Source organism: Littorina saxatilis, linkage group LG1, assembly GCF_037325665.1.
Source record: "Littorina saxatilis isolate snail1 linkage group LG1, US_GU_Lsax_2.0, whole genome shotgun sequence".
NCBI classification, from domain to species: Eukaryota; Metazoa; Mollusca; class Gastropoda; order Littorinimorpha; family Littorinidae; genus Littorina; species Littorina saxatilis.
The window spans coordinates 74,459,902-74,474,865 of NC_090245.1; the positions used below are offsets into that span (position 1 = coordinate 74,459,902).

A 14,964-nucleotide genomic window follows, 5' to 3' on the forward strand; every position below is an offset into this window, starting at 1 on the left:
ATGAGTCTGTACTCGTGTGTGTGTGTGTAAGAAAGAAAGAGAGAGAGTGAGGGATAGAGAGAGTGTGTGTGTGTGTGTGTGTGTGTGTGTGTGTGAATGTCTGAAGAGTACTCGGGTCCAGCGCGAGCGTTTTTTATTGCTGGTGCATCTGTCAGACGGGGGTTCCGGCTCTGGCTTAACTGCTCCGCCCCTGTACAGTGTGATCATTTTCTCCTGACAGCGAGTGTTCTTGCCATCCTTCTTATCACGTGTTCTGCACTGCACCATGTTGAACAGACTGTGTGTGTGTGTACAGGGTCTATTGTCTATAAGTTGTCCGTGTTCTGTAAATAAAAACGCTATTTCTCAACCAAAATGTGGGTTTGGTTGTTTTTTGTGGTGTGAGAACATGACTGCTAATGATGAATGTGTGTTTGCAAGTTGTTGAGGAGCTTCCTGTGTTAAACATACCAATAGTGAATGAAACAAACATTTGTCTTGTGACAAAATTGTCTTGTGATTGTTAGGTATCAATGTGTGTGATAACAGTGATACTGATCGTTCCGTATTTAGGACTTGGTACAATCCCTTGCGAGATACTGTGTCAAAGAACTCTGTCTTTCTCTCTTGAAAGGCTGAAACACAAACTGTGACAATATCCATTTATTCAAACAAATCAATACATGAAGGTGAAAACTGCAGCAAAACGTCCACAATTTTCAAGGAGTTCTAGTAATCCACAATGCAACAGAAAATGGCAAGAAATATAAGAAAACACAAAACTTAATACATTTCCGTGTGATTCGCATGGGTGTTTTCGCACATGCTTTCACAAAACAAAATCGGTTAAAACAGAATGACTTTCTGTCCATGTTGGAAGTATGCACTGACTGTCATACTTTCAACGAAAAATATCTTTCTAATAGCACTAAATGCTGAGTTTAGCCTTAAATAGGGCATCGATATGGATATTTTCTTTCCACAAAATGTTCTATCAATCATAAAGAAGGTATTTGTAGAGGTTACACGCCGAGTCTCGGTAAATATTACAAATAGTGGTCGAAGTTAGCGGATCATGAAAAATGCGAGCTTTAGCGAGCTTTTTCATGACCGCGAACCGAGACCATTATTTTTTATAATCACTGAGACGAGGTGTGTAACCTCTTTATTCCTCCTTTCTTCAGTTATTCAAAGAGGAGTTTTTGTGCGAAAGTTTGATCGAACCCTATTCACTCAGTCAACCTGCGCAGGCGATCGATTAATGCGCGGTTGTATAGTTCCGTGCAAATCATTCCATTCTGTTAACACTTCTTGTCAGTTTTCCTATTTTGGACTAAAATCAAGTACACAGATATGCTGTTATTCTGCTGTGGCGGCAAAGGCAGATATTGTGTGTTCTGTATATGTTTTCCGTGTTCCAACGTTAAAAACTGTATGAAGTTCCGTTTTCTGGGGAAAATAGTGTATGAATCCGCTTTATGTTGTTTAAATTGATGAGATGTGTGCATTTGGTTGCGTGTGATCCGTTTATTAAATGAAATAATGTTGAAAACTGACCGTCGGATTGCAGTCTGTTGACGAAGAAACTGAGTGAAAAGAAGGGAGAACTACTCTTGTCGCTAGACAAAGTATGAGTTACTTGCCTTGCGGGAAATTGCTTGTGATGAACGTTTGAGCACGGCAAATCTAGATTCAGAAAACAACCGAACTCATGGATTTTATATGAAGATTCATGTGTTCAGGCCTGTAGTTGTTAATTTAAATGCGGTATGTTTGTATTGTTTGCTCCAGAGATGTATACTTCGTACGTTAGAGCGTTCGGAACTTTTCATTCGCAAAAAGTAGTACCGAAACAACTTCTCAACCCATTGCACTATCGAGGATTCAGGCTGTTGCTGGGTCGTTATTTGTTTGGTTGCTGGGTCATTATCGAAAAATAACTACCCCTACAAGTTTACAGAGGTAAAGAAGCAGAGGGGGGAATAAATTACACTATTGTACATTTGACACCAAACACAAGCTAAGCCATGAACACAAAAATACTCAAACAAATGTGCACAGAACAGAAACTCAATCTATTTTCCCTTTTAGCAACTGCAAGAAGACAAAACAAAAACCTGACATTCAAAAATGTTTCTATTTTTCCTCTGTCTAATTCTCTAGATAGGTAAAGAAGCGAATCTTTTAAACTAGCACATGTACAAATCATATACACAAAACTCACAATGTTTTTTATACATTAAAAGTTAACAGAATAGGACACAAGCAGGGGAAATGCATGTTTTATGAATTCTTGTTAATAAATGTCAAAAGGCATGATGTCATCTCTGCTCTATTCTTTTTGTTACTATTTTAACTAAAGAAAACGTTTCTGAAGGGAGAAAAAGATTCACAAAGCAGAATCACAGAAACAAAGTACACAACTTTCAATACAGGCACAATTATAAACTACTAAACACGCAAAAAAACAGCACACTGACAAAGCAGTTTGTGAAAATGAGGGTTGTTGCATTATTTGTAATGTGGTCTCCACCTTCTGGTCCAAAGAAAACTGAACAGCATTGCTCAAGCTGTTTCCATCATGCAAGAAAAATTCAGTCACTCCCAAGAAAAAGTTCACAAAGACCAAAGACGCAGAAAAAAGTGAGTATGGTGCAGCCACACTGAAGACAAAACGAAGGTGCCGGAATAGAGTCAGTTAACATTGTTTCCCATCTGCGGAGGGTTTTGGAAAACTTCCATGCCGTTGCAGTTGCCCATTGCAACGTCCATCAGTTCTCTTCCGCTGAGTTCAACGGGCATATCCACTGCCTGTAATCACACAAACAGAGCGACATTCAATGACCTTAAAATTACTGTTGCTTTGGGAACTACAGCCTAACTGCAAAATCTAGGTCAAAATTCTTTGAGCAGCCAAAGAGAAAAAAATGCAAAAAATCTCACTGCTTACTCTTACAACAAAAAATTAACATACTAATCCACTTTAAAATGGGCATCAGTATATGTATCCGACGACTTTAAAACAACCAGACAAAGTAATAAATAAATAAAGACAAGAAGTTTGCACAAATCTGATATGTTTACTGTTCAGAAGGTGAAGGTGCTGCATGAGTCACCATTTTATTTAGGGGTGGGGGGTATGCAGACAAGGCAAAAAAACCCAAAGTAGTAGATATATACTGTACACATAAATATGTACAGAAGCAATGTATACATACAGTGCAGATGTAATACCAAAAGTAGCTCTCTACCTTTCTAAACCCCCACATCTCTTGAAATTATTCCAACACCAAATGAACACACATTTCTACACAAAAGCTTTCCCCTGCCTAACTACCTTTGAATAAAACGTGAAATTAAGATTAAAAGGGGAGAAAAAAAAGAATGCAACAAACACTACTGAGGGTAAGCAAATTGCCTAAGAGGAACACTAATTAAATTTCCCTTTTGTCATACCAGGCAGTTTTCTACCAGTTTTCCCAACACTTAAAATACAATCTCCACAACCAACATAAATCTTGAAGGCTAAGCTTCGATCTCCACAACCATCATATAAAGGCTACGCCACCCTAAGATCTTTTTTCTCTCTTCTTCCTTATAAAGAAATTCCCTGCTTCTAAACAGACAAACAAATTAGTTGCTTTTTTTCAACAAACTATGACCTTTCAACTGAAAAAGATCAGTTTTTATTCTAAATAAGCACCAATTACTCAATGCCGAGGTAAAACAAATCTCTTTACATGAGCAAAATCTGAAAGAATACCATAAAATGCTTGTTAAGGTTACTGTCAACTGTTTCTTAGCAAAAAAATGAAATTTGGCTTTCTCTTACTCTTAGTTCAATTCTTCCATTTCATCATTTTCCCCTTCATTATCCACTTGAAGGCTTGAAAGCATGCGTCGTCTTCTCATGCCAGCAATACCCTGTTGACATGAAAATAAAAGTCCACCACAATTCCCACAACCAAATACATGAAAAAGAGTCACTGGTTCTATCTATTTCATTTCATTCTGAATTAAGTATTAGCCCTCATGATTGAATTTGGACCACCCTATGAAGATTGATGACCAAAAAATTAAAAATTCAACTGCACTACAATAACTACAATGAAACTTTGCTGCAGAGAAAGTAGTTTACTGTGCTGAATACATATGAAGTTTTCCAGCGAGGAAATAAACAACAAAACCTCACTAAAGCACTTTTGTCTGAGCAGTGGTTATGCTGTGCTCAATTTAAGTTTTTCGGGAAAGAAAACCAATACAATTACGACCTTTATCATGCAACCCCATTGCCTGAAAAGACAAATATTACAAGCACTGACCACTATTCCTTCACCAAACTTTACAAGCTTGAACAAAACAAGACAAAAGCAAGCCAGAACAAAACATATAAAAAATCTAAACTCTCATCAACGCCAACTTTCAATACTACAAGCTCCTTCAGGTAAAATACAAAGCAATGAAACCTAAATTATAGGACAGTTATTAGACTGAACATACAGCGCATGAGCAAGGTAACAAACAAAGGCACGAGAAAGAGATTGAACATAATAAATATACTGTACAACAGGCACATTCACAACACAGGTGCAGAGCAAAATTCAAGTAATTCGGTGTTTTATTACTACCATCATTATCAAGAACACAAAAGTAAAACTCTGTTTTTAGGACAAAAGGTTTTCCAAGCTGCATTATTATTTTTTCAACCAATGTTAAAAAAAAAAAGCATAAACAACAGTCTTCAAAGCCAACCGATACTCTTAAACAATTTTATAACCAGTGAGGCAATGGTCACAAAATGTAATACAACCCCATGAAGACAAAGCACAAAGACAGCTAGTTAAAGCTATCCCCTTTGGTTACAACTTAACACTTAATAGACGTTTAGATTTGTTTGTTTGTTTGCTTAACGCCCAGCCGACCACGAAGGGCCATATCAGGGCGGTGCTGCTTTGACATATAACGTGCGCCACACACAAGACAGAAGTCGCAGCACAGGCTTCATGTCTCACCCAGTCACATTATTCTGACACCGGACCAACCAGTCCTAGGACTAACCCCATAATGCCAGACGCCAGGCGGAGCAGCCACTAGATTGCCAATTTTAAAGTCTTAGGTATGACCCGGCCGGGGTTCGAACCCACGACCTCCCGATCACGGGGCGGACGCCTTACCACTAGGCCAACCGTGCCGGTATATAGACGTTTAGAAATAACTGTAGGGTTTGTATGGGTTGTGAAAGAGTGAATACCCTTGCTTTTTGGGGGACAAATAAATGCACACATGCTCCTTGTCCACGTGTTTCAGACACACCCCTAGCTAGTGATTGGCCCGTTCAATGTTTGTCCCCCTAAAAGAAAGGGCATTCACTTTCTCACCAAAGAACCTGACAAGAGTTATCTACAGAAGTCGTCTATGGACCTTTGTTAGCGCCTGTGCCCTGAATACAGCAAATGAGCATGAACTCACAAACACATCCAAGGTGTCAACAACTTTGTCGAGCAGATTGTGCAAGAACTCAAGGATGGTAGGGATGAACTTGGCCAGTTCGGGCAGGTACACTTCAATCCACTTCATCAACTGTCCTGCTCCCTGTAAGATAAAAGCAAGCAAAATTTAGTTTCAGTTTTCCTGTGGGTATCATTGGACTGTATCAGGATGTGAGGTTGGTTAGGTTTTTTTTGTGGAACATTTCTTCCATTTTAAAATTTTGATTTCATCATTTGCTTGAAGAGCTGTAACTCTGTATTTAATGTTTGTCAACAGATTGCCTTTCAAAGTATAGGCACCAATAGGATGAAATGTATATCTTGATTGCATGTAAGTATGGTGATCAAAAAGATGCCAGTAAGGTGATCAAAAAGATGCCAGGCTAGCCCTTTGTGTACATACTCAAATCTTTCACATCCTCAGGTTGTTTCCGCAAACCTTGAACTGTTTTCATTTCTCAAAACATTTTCAACACAAAATGTCCTAAACAAAGGTTTTTTTAAATTACCAAACAGATGAATCAATAAAGTCTCTAAAAATATTATGATTTAATTCTTTGCTCACCGCTTTCATCAGTTGCGGTGTTGACTGGCACCATGTGAAGAAGTGCGAGCACAGGTTGCTGATGTTCTGGCCGGCCAGGGACGCCATGAGAGCGGACTGTGAGAAGAGTTCCCCGACCTTGCCGATCAGAAACACTACCAGGGTCGTGATGCGTTCTTTTACGTTCAGCACCTGCAAGCAAGCAAAATATACATGTTATCAGTTTGTCGTTTTTTTTATCATCTGCTGCTGTCTGGTTCTTGGCCTTTATTTCGCTCCCTCTCTCTCTCCCTCTCTCTCATCTTGTACATGTAGCGTGTAATATAAAAGTTACATATTACATCAAACTTCTTGTTAATTCTCCACCACTTTCTGACACGTAACGCAAAAGTAGCTAAAATGATTGTCTTCTCTCTGTGCACGTGATTCATATGTTTTACATTCAGTCAATACTAAAAAGGGGGGAGGGGACCTTCGTTTCTTGAAACTGCTTCCTCACTCCTATCTTCCTGTTAACAAATCCATTTTACACACACAGATTACTCTTTCCCAGTGCAGCATTTTGTTGAGGTTTCAACTTCATTTTAGAACCTCTAATACTCTCCCTTATGTTTGAGTATTGTACAAAAACCATGTTCGAAATACACTCACAGATTTGGCTACATCTGGAGGCAGGTATTCAACAAACTTATTCCACACACGCGTGACAGCATCAACCACTTCTTTGCAAGCCGTTTGAGTTCCATCCTTCGTCAAAGTCACCAGCTGAAACAAAACCATAATCTATTTTGAATTCAAGCCACATTTGAGAGAGAGAACTTGGTTACTATATAACAGAAGAACCTGAAGTCTATGTATAACTAAAACTTTCAGCCATCTAACATTGTAGGTTAGTTCACTGTAGTTTAGGTCACAATCTGAGAGTTTTCAGAAAAGGTTACACCTATTTATCTGAATGAAGCTGCCAATACCATAGCTCTCACTCTAAATCAATCTGGGTAAGCTGTTATGCAAATCCTACAAGCTGGTCATTACATTACTACCCACCCTGGGTGACTATACATACTTGATTAGATCCGTCTCTTCCAATAAGAGAATTACCCAAACCAATAAAAACCCTTGTTTCTGTGCAATGACAGGCTCAATAGATGAATTCTGAAAACTTTGTCGGGTTTGTATGGGTTGAGGAAGAGTGAATACCCTTGCCAAAACCTCTGACAAACATTGGAGGGGCCAATCACTAGCGAGGGGTGTGTCTGAAACACGTCCTTGTGTTTCTGACACACCCCTTGCTAGTGATTAGCCCCTCCAATGTTTGTCAGAGGCATTTGGCAAGGGTATCCACTCAACAACCCATACAAACCTGACCGAGCTATTTCCGAAAATCGTCTATTAACAAAACAGAACAAAACATATCTTACATGACCAACGAGTTCCACCAATTCCTGCAAAAAATTTCCCAGGATCAACTGGGCGCGAACCAGATCTCCTTTGGCTTTTGCCAACACAGCGTCATGAACACGACTGGCCAGCTCAACCACCCTCTCCTTACGGTTACTGGCATTGCTCTCTGTGAATTCAAAACAAAAACAAAATATTATTGAAATAGATTTTTCTTACAATGAATTTCTTGAACTGTATAGCTATTCCAATTTACTCAACAGATATACCTAGGACGAATTCATAAACAGGAACAAACTTCTTCTTTGACTTGAACTACCATAAACGCGTATACCTCTACACTTTCTCTCTAGTTTTCTCAGTGTTAGCCTCTGAATTTTAGTTCAACTGCTCTGGTGAAAGTACTATATATCAGCAGAGACATACATACAGAGATGCGAAGCGAGGGCCGCTCGGGTGAACTCTTGGGGTACCGCGCTCGGTCAGCGTGACCTCGCGCGATTGTCGGCCATCATCCCGTACTACATTGTTCGCTTGCTCTCTGACACCGATTTGAAGTGCTTTTCTGTCATATTTCTTTGGATATATCCAGCTTCAGACGAGAGATATCAGTGGTAAGTAAACTTGATTCATATTCTGTAGCTTCAATAGTGTGCACATGAACGCATTTGAGAGAATTGGGTTCCCGAAGTGAGTCAAAAACGGTTCCTTCGGTTCTTGCGGCCATTGTTTCAAAGTCCATTGTGCGTGGAGGCAATGTTTGGGAGCTAATATTTTCTTTTGTGCGCAACTTTGCTTTCCCTTAACTGGCAAATGGATTTCTGGTGTATACATTAATCTTTTTGTATAATTTTTGACGCGCTGTAATTAAATTTGATGCTTTTAAGTCTCACTCAAGTGGTTCTCGCACTTACACTGGCGTGTGGATAAAAAGTTTTTAAGGAGAAATGAGCGAAATTTCTTACTTTAGGATTCATCTTCTAATCACCAAATGATGCAATAATCTTGTGATTTTCTGTTTCTCTTGAGTGCAAATAATTAACAGGTTGCATGTTTTATTATCTATGATTTTCTATGAAACAGTTATAACTCTTTAAAAACACAACAATTGCGGCCAGCTTGGCGCCAGTGGGAGGATTACTTGCCCCTGTCGTAGGCGAAGATAACGCGAGCTTGGCGCCAGTGGGAGGATTACTTGCCCCTGTCGTAGGCGAAGATAACGCGAGCGGGAAGACAGCGCTTCGCATCTCTTCTATCTATGTCTCTGATATCAGACACTGATTTGCAAGGCCTTAACAGTTCTGAAAGAACAAACGTTTTCAATGGGTGGGGGGAAAATAGTAACAATAAACAACAGTAATCATAGGAAAAATAAACTCAAATCAACATGAATGACAGAATATTCTTCAGTAGAAGTGGTACCTTTCTCAGCGGGGAGATAGAAGTCCATGAGCTTCTCAATGCTGTCCAGGCTGACATCGGCCTGCTCCACAATGAACTTGCCCAAAGCCGTGTCAAGGCCACTGTCCATCATCTTCTCCCCAGTGGCCTTGAAGCCAGAGGTCATGCTGCTCATCTGCACATACATTTAAACAATTACTATACAGGTTTTTGGGTTTTTCCAGTATACATTAAGATTTTAACCACTGTTTGAAGTACCTTCATTTCAAAGTACAGTTCTGTATCTAAAAAGCAGCAAAGGGCAACGACATGAAAAAATAAATATTTCACTGTCCTTACATTTTTCATTCAATATAGATTAGAAGAAAAAAATTGAATATTTTGCTCAATACAGAAAAAGCACTACATACTCAACAAGAAGTACACACTACTCCAGGCATGTGTACTTGATCAAAATTCCTTACAAAAACACGTATGCGCCAAAATACAGCCAAAATACAGTTTTGCATTATCTCTTCTTCCAAGCTCATAAGCAGAACCAACAAAACTGACTTTCACTCAGTGCCAAATGAACCAACAAACAGGACCAACTTACAGCTGACTTGCCAGTGTTGACAACAGCCGAGGTGACAGCGGTGCCAGTCCTGACAGCGTAGACAGCAGGCTTCATGGCAGTGGTAGCCACAGCAGTGCCAACATCCACGGCCGTCTTTCCTGCCTTGTACGCCATCTTGGCGGGAATCAGCACCGGCCTGGCCACCGGTTCCACGTAGGGCCAGTACTGCTCGTACTTCTCCTGAGTCTCCTGCATCACCTGTGGCCATGACAAGTAAGCATGGATGAATATCTGCTGTGAAATCAACCTTACAAAAGTGCCTGTGCACGCTTGCAAAATAAATATATATTTTGTTAAAGTTTGAAGAAATAAGGATAAGGCCAGATCAAGATATGACAGGTAATTTGACCGATTCTTTAAATCAATTGGTTAATACTTTTCTATAAATCATTAAATGCGATTCTTCAAATCCATTACTTAATTTTTTCAGTAAATTATTGAATACAGGGCCTGACAATCTTGTCCAAAAAATGTAATAAGTCAAACAATGCAACAAGTAACTTTCCTGATTTTCAGCCACAATGATTTGCAATTCAAAAATGTAATGCATCAATAACTAATAACCAATCCTTGGCCGAAACCCTGAATAAGTAATAATATTTCAGGGTGAAAGTTGTCTTGAGATGTCAGTCAAGGAAGAAGAGGATTTCAGGGTGAAAGTTGTCTTGAGATGTCAGTCAAGGAAGAAGAGGATTTCAGGGTGAAAGTTGTCTTGAGATGTCAGAAGAAGAGGATTTCAGGGTGAAAGTTGTCTTGAGATGTCAGTCAAGGAAGAAGAGGATTTCAGGGAGAAGTTGTCTTGAGATGTCAGTCAAGGAAGAAGAGGATTTCAGGGTGAAAGTTGTCTTGAGATGTCAGTCAAGGAAGAAGAGGATTTCAGGGTGAAAGTTGTCTTGAGATGTCAGTTAAGGAAGAAGAGGATTTCAGGGTGAAAGTAAAAGGAGAGGGAGGGGGTCAGACGTAGGCTGTATGCTCGTTTGTTTATTGGCTGCCCCCTCTTCATCGCAGGGGGTGAGGGTGGTGACAATGGTGGCAAAGCGACTTACCTCTTGCGTTGGGCGGGTGATGATTGGGAAGGTCGATTCCAGAGTGTCCAGCTTCTCGCATGCATAGTTGTTCGCTCGGTCAACTGGAACACACATGAACAGAGTGAGCAAACTTATTTTCTACATATCTGATGTTAAAAACTTCACACAGTAACCAAACATCTTAGCTGTACATTTCAAAATATCACCTTACAAGATTGTTCTGGTCGCAGGTCCGAGTCCAAACTTTGTTAAATACTTTAATCTCCCTAGATCAAATTTTAATCAAAACCAAAGCTTTCTCAGAAGTCTGGAAAAAAAGAGAAGCCAGTCAATTTTGTTGATCAATGTATGTACCCATCAGTTTCTTGATAACAGCTTTTCCGCCAATACAGCACCAAACTCATATATTTCAACGCATGCCCTTAAATTCCTTTTGGTGAAAAAACCCAAAATGTTACTTCATCTGTAAAGAATGACTTACTGGGCATCTGAAAGGTGCCATAAATTCTAGGTACAGCTGTACCAGCCACAACTTTAGCTGTGTACTCCACCATCCCAAGGTAGGAACGGAAGATGCAGTTGTGTCCCTTGGTGCGCTCATACAGGTCCATGACCTGGCTGTAGGCATCGTTGACCATGGGCAGTTCACCCAGCTTGGTGAAGATCTGCTCCGGTTGTTCTTGTTGTTCGTGCTCCATCGTTGCTTGTCGGTACATAGGATGTCTCCTGCAAGCACAGAAAGGTTGCAAAACTGTTACAAGCGTATACAGTAAGACTGCAAACTTCTGACAATTAAGCTTATACAGTTATGTACAGTTACATAGTAAGATTGCAAAATCATGACGAGCTTACTTACTTAAAGTAGGGGACGTCTAATTGTACCTGTACTTTTATCAACCGCAATGTTGAGAGAAAACGGATCACATGAAAAATAAAAGCTATGTTTCAAGACCATTCTTTTCTTTTACAACCAATCACAGATTTTCTTTTAAAAAAAACTGAAAGTTTACCTCAATTTATGACCATCTCTTTCTATCATGAACGCAAATCAGAATTTAATTACTGCAATCAACTGCAAACCCACTATATACATCGTATCACCATCCATTTGTTGTTGCTTTTTGGCTCACGTAAGTGTAGCCTATGCGATGATAAACTTTGTCTGTCTGTGCGTGCGTATGTATGTATGTGTGTATGTCTGTGGTAGAAACTTTAACATTTCCGAGTCTATGGATTACGTCAGTCTCGGTCAAAAGTGTTCGACGTGTGTGATAGAAACTATTTGAAGACGTCACATTATGACGTAAGAGGGTTAGACGTCACGCAAAGGAATTACTGAAAGTCTCGGTCATTGTTATTGTGAGCGGGCCGAGACTTCTTGGCAGATCCAGGGTCTCGCTTTCTTGCATAGTTTCACCTATGCTTACTGTGTGTGTGTGTGTGTGTGTGTGTGTGTGTGTGTGTGTGTGTGTGTGTGTGTGTGTGTGTGTGTGTGTGTGTGTGTGTGTGTGTGTGTGTGTGTGTGTGTGTGTGTGTGTGTGTGTGTGTGTGTGTGTGTGTGTGTGTGTGTGTGTGTGTGTGTGTGTGTGTGTGTGTGTGTGTGTGTGTGTGTGTGTGTGTGTGTGTGTGTGTGTGTGTGTGTGTGTGTGTGTGTGTGTGTGTGTGTGTGTGTGTGTGTGTGTGTGTGTGTGTGTGTGTGTGTGTGTGTGTGTGTGTGTGTGTGTGTGTGTGTGTGTGTGTGTGTGTGTGTGTGTGTGTGTGTGTGTGTGTGTGTGTGTGTGTGTGTGTGTGTGTGTGTGTGTGTGTGTGTGTGTGTGTGTGTGTGTGTGTGTGTGTGTGTGTGTGTGTGTGTGTGTGTGTGTGTGTGTGTGTGTGTGTGTGTGTGTGTGTGTGTGTGTGTGTGTGTGTGTGTGTGTGTGTGTGTGTGTGTGTGTGTGTGTGTGTGTGTGTGTGTGTGTGTGTGTGTGTGTGTGTGTGTGTGTGTGTGTGTGTGTGTGTGTGTGTGTGTGTGTGTGTGTGTGTGTGTGTGTGTGTGTGTGTGTGTGTGTGTGTGTGTGTGTGTGTGTGTGTGTGTGTGTGTGTGTGTGTGTGTGTGTGTGTGTGTGTGTGTGTGTGTGTGTGTGTGTGTGTGTGTGTGTGTGTGTGTGTGTGTGTGTGTGTGTGTGTGTGTGTGTGTGTGTGTGTGTGTGTGTGTGTGTGTGTGTGTGTGTGTGTGTGTGTGTGTGTGTGTGTGTGTGTGTGTGTGTGTGTGTGTGTGTGTGTGTGTGTGTGTGTGTGTGTGTGTGTGTGTGTGTGTGTGTGTGTGTGTGTGTGTGTGTGTGTGTGTGTGTGTGTGTGTGTGTGTGTGTGTGTGTGTGTGTGTGTGTGTGTGTGTGTGTGTGTGTGTGTGTGTGTGTGTGTGTGTGTGTGTGTGTGTGTGTGTGTGTGTGTGTGTGTGTGTGTGTGTGTGTGTGTGTGTGTGTGTGTGTGTGTGTGTGTGTGTGTGTGTGTGTGTGTGTGTGTGTGTGTGTGTGTGTGTGTGTGTGTGTGTGTGTGTGTGTGTGTGTGTGTGTGTGTGTGTGTGTGTGTGTGTGTGTGTGTGTGTGTGTGTGTGTGTGTGTGTGTGTGTGTGTGTGTGTGTGTGTGTGTGTGTGTGTGTGTGTGTGTGTGTGACGGAGTGATTGAGTTTGTGTTACTGTTTGTCGATTTCTTACGTGAGCCTTGAAGGCTTCGCCTCTTGTTTCAGCTGTTATAATTTTGCTCATGGACCTCTGAATTAATAAGACACTAAAAACGCAATAGGTCAAAATAGTTCTCAGAAGTTGTTTCAGTAAGTAAAAAAGCAAACAAGCCGAACACACTCACAAAATAATGAATCCCAAGTACCAGCAGTGCAAAACTTGTCTACGCACACAGACTAAAGCCGAACACTCCTGCACTGTGTGAAGCCAAATAACAAACTGACTTGGGTCAAGGCAAACGCTGACAATTTATACCCAGGACTTGACCCTTGTCCCCAAACATGTACACTAATCTAACGTGGCGCTAGTTTTGGTGGAGGTTTGTTATGTGTACCTAAGATTAGAACAAAGATTGAGGTCATGGCTGGGCGATGACATTGTACCTATGTGGTGGCCTGTCAGTGTCAGTGGACTCATTCAAATGCTAACGGGGCTGCAGAAGGTAATCCTAGGCTCTTTATCAAAGGCTTAAATTTGACTTTTGATGCTGCCCTGCGCTGCTTTTAAGGCACCCCTATGTGGTGTCATTGAGGGTCACGCTAGTTGTATATGTACACATAACCATTCAAAGAACATCTGTGTGTGTGTGTGTGTGTGTGTGGGCATGTGTATATATATGTTGTCCCTCAGTAAGTGCACATTCCAATGATATGTGTGCACAAGTGTGCGCACACGCGTCTGTGTGTAAATAATTATCTTATGAGAATTGCCACTGATAAACTACTTCATAGATATGCTCACAGCAGAATTAAGAATTTCATAAAAGGCTACAGCCCAAAACCAAGAAACTAACTTGTGTCATCTGAAATTGAAAGGCCACTCCTCTCAGCAGAAATAAATTTGGTACTGTACTGTTAATCTGTACTGTTTTCCAGTTCAACTGCACTAATGCTATGCATCCATAAACAGGATAATAAATGTGTCTGATGTGAAGTATTTTTCATATCCTGAACTGAAGTTTTACTCTAGGTGCATCAGCACTGTTCTTGGTGCATCAGCACTGTTCTTGGTGCATCAGCACTGTTCTTGGTGCATGAGCACCTACAGTAACAATACTACCATTGAACTTTGACCCACATGATCTAAGTGCATGAGCACCATGTGCAATTCGAAGTTTTTCAGGAACTGTTTTATCATTATCAGTCCATGTAGGATTGGCTGACTGTACTAGTGCACCTGCACTGTGCACAGTTCAAAGTTTCCCAGGAACTCTGTCCTCTCAGTGTGCACTTAGGATTGACAAGACTATTTTTGAGTGGTTTCAGGCGATATTATTTTTCACTACTGCACCAGTTCTCCAGTTTTAGAACTGTTATCAGCAGAAAGAATGCATGACGAGGCCTACGTCACTCTATCACGCAATACATACATGAAGGCTTAGCAAGGGCATTGATAATGACACTGATAACCACAAAGTCTCCACCATTTAAAGTCACCCACGTAGACTTCAGACTTGTTTTACCTTCAATAAAAGCTGTACAAGGTCTATGTTATTGAATGCTACTGCGTATCACGCAACACTAATAAAAGCTTACTGATGGCTTCTGATAATGATATATTGATAACTACAAATTATAACACAAAACTTTCACTTCATTTATCAACACAGACTTGGGACTGCTTTCATAAAACGAACTATCTAAACTTTTGTCTGTTGCACATTGTGTATATAGCCTATATATATCTATATATATATACGACTTGTCTGTCTGTCTGTCTGTGTGTCTGTGTATGTGTGTATTCGCCATGCACGGCCAAAGTTCTCGATGGATCTGCTTCAAATTTG

At 40.7% G+C, this 14,964-nt stretch overlaps 1 protein-coding gene across 1 annotated transcript; it reads right to left on the reverse strand.

The window, feature by feature from the left end:
- Window positions 1-627: 627 nt before the first annotated feature.
- LOC138978832 (perilipin-2-like) lies at window positions 628-13,392 on the reverse strand. The gene is made up of 10 exons (XM_070351618.1): window positions 13,303-13,392; window positions 10,940-11,184; window positions 10,477-10,559; window positions 9,410-9,628; window positions 8,836-8,989; window positions 7,434-7,582; window positions 6,664-6,777; window positions 6,034-6,204; window positions 5,449-5,571; window positions 628-2,790 (listed from the first exon to the last, which is right to left on the reverse strand). Exons 2-10 carry the CDS (start codon window positions 11,172-11,174, stop codon window positions 2,674-2,676), a joined length of 1,365 nt encoding a protein of 454 aa, XP_070207719.1. The 5' UTR covers window positions 11,175-11,184; window positions 13,303-13,392; the 3' UTR covers window positions 628-2,673.
- Between the last annotated feature and the right edge of the window lie 1,572 nt (window positions 13,393-14,964).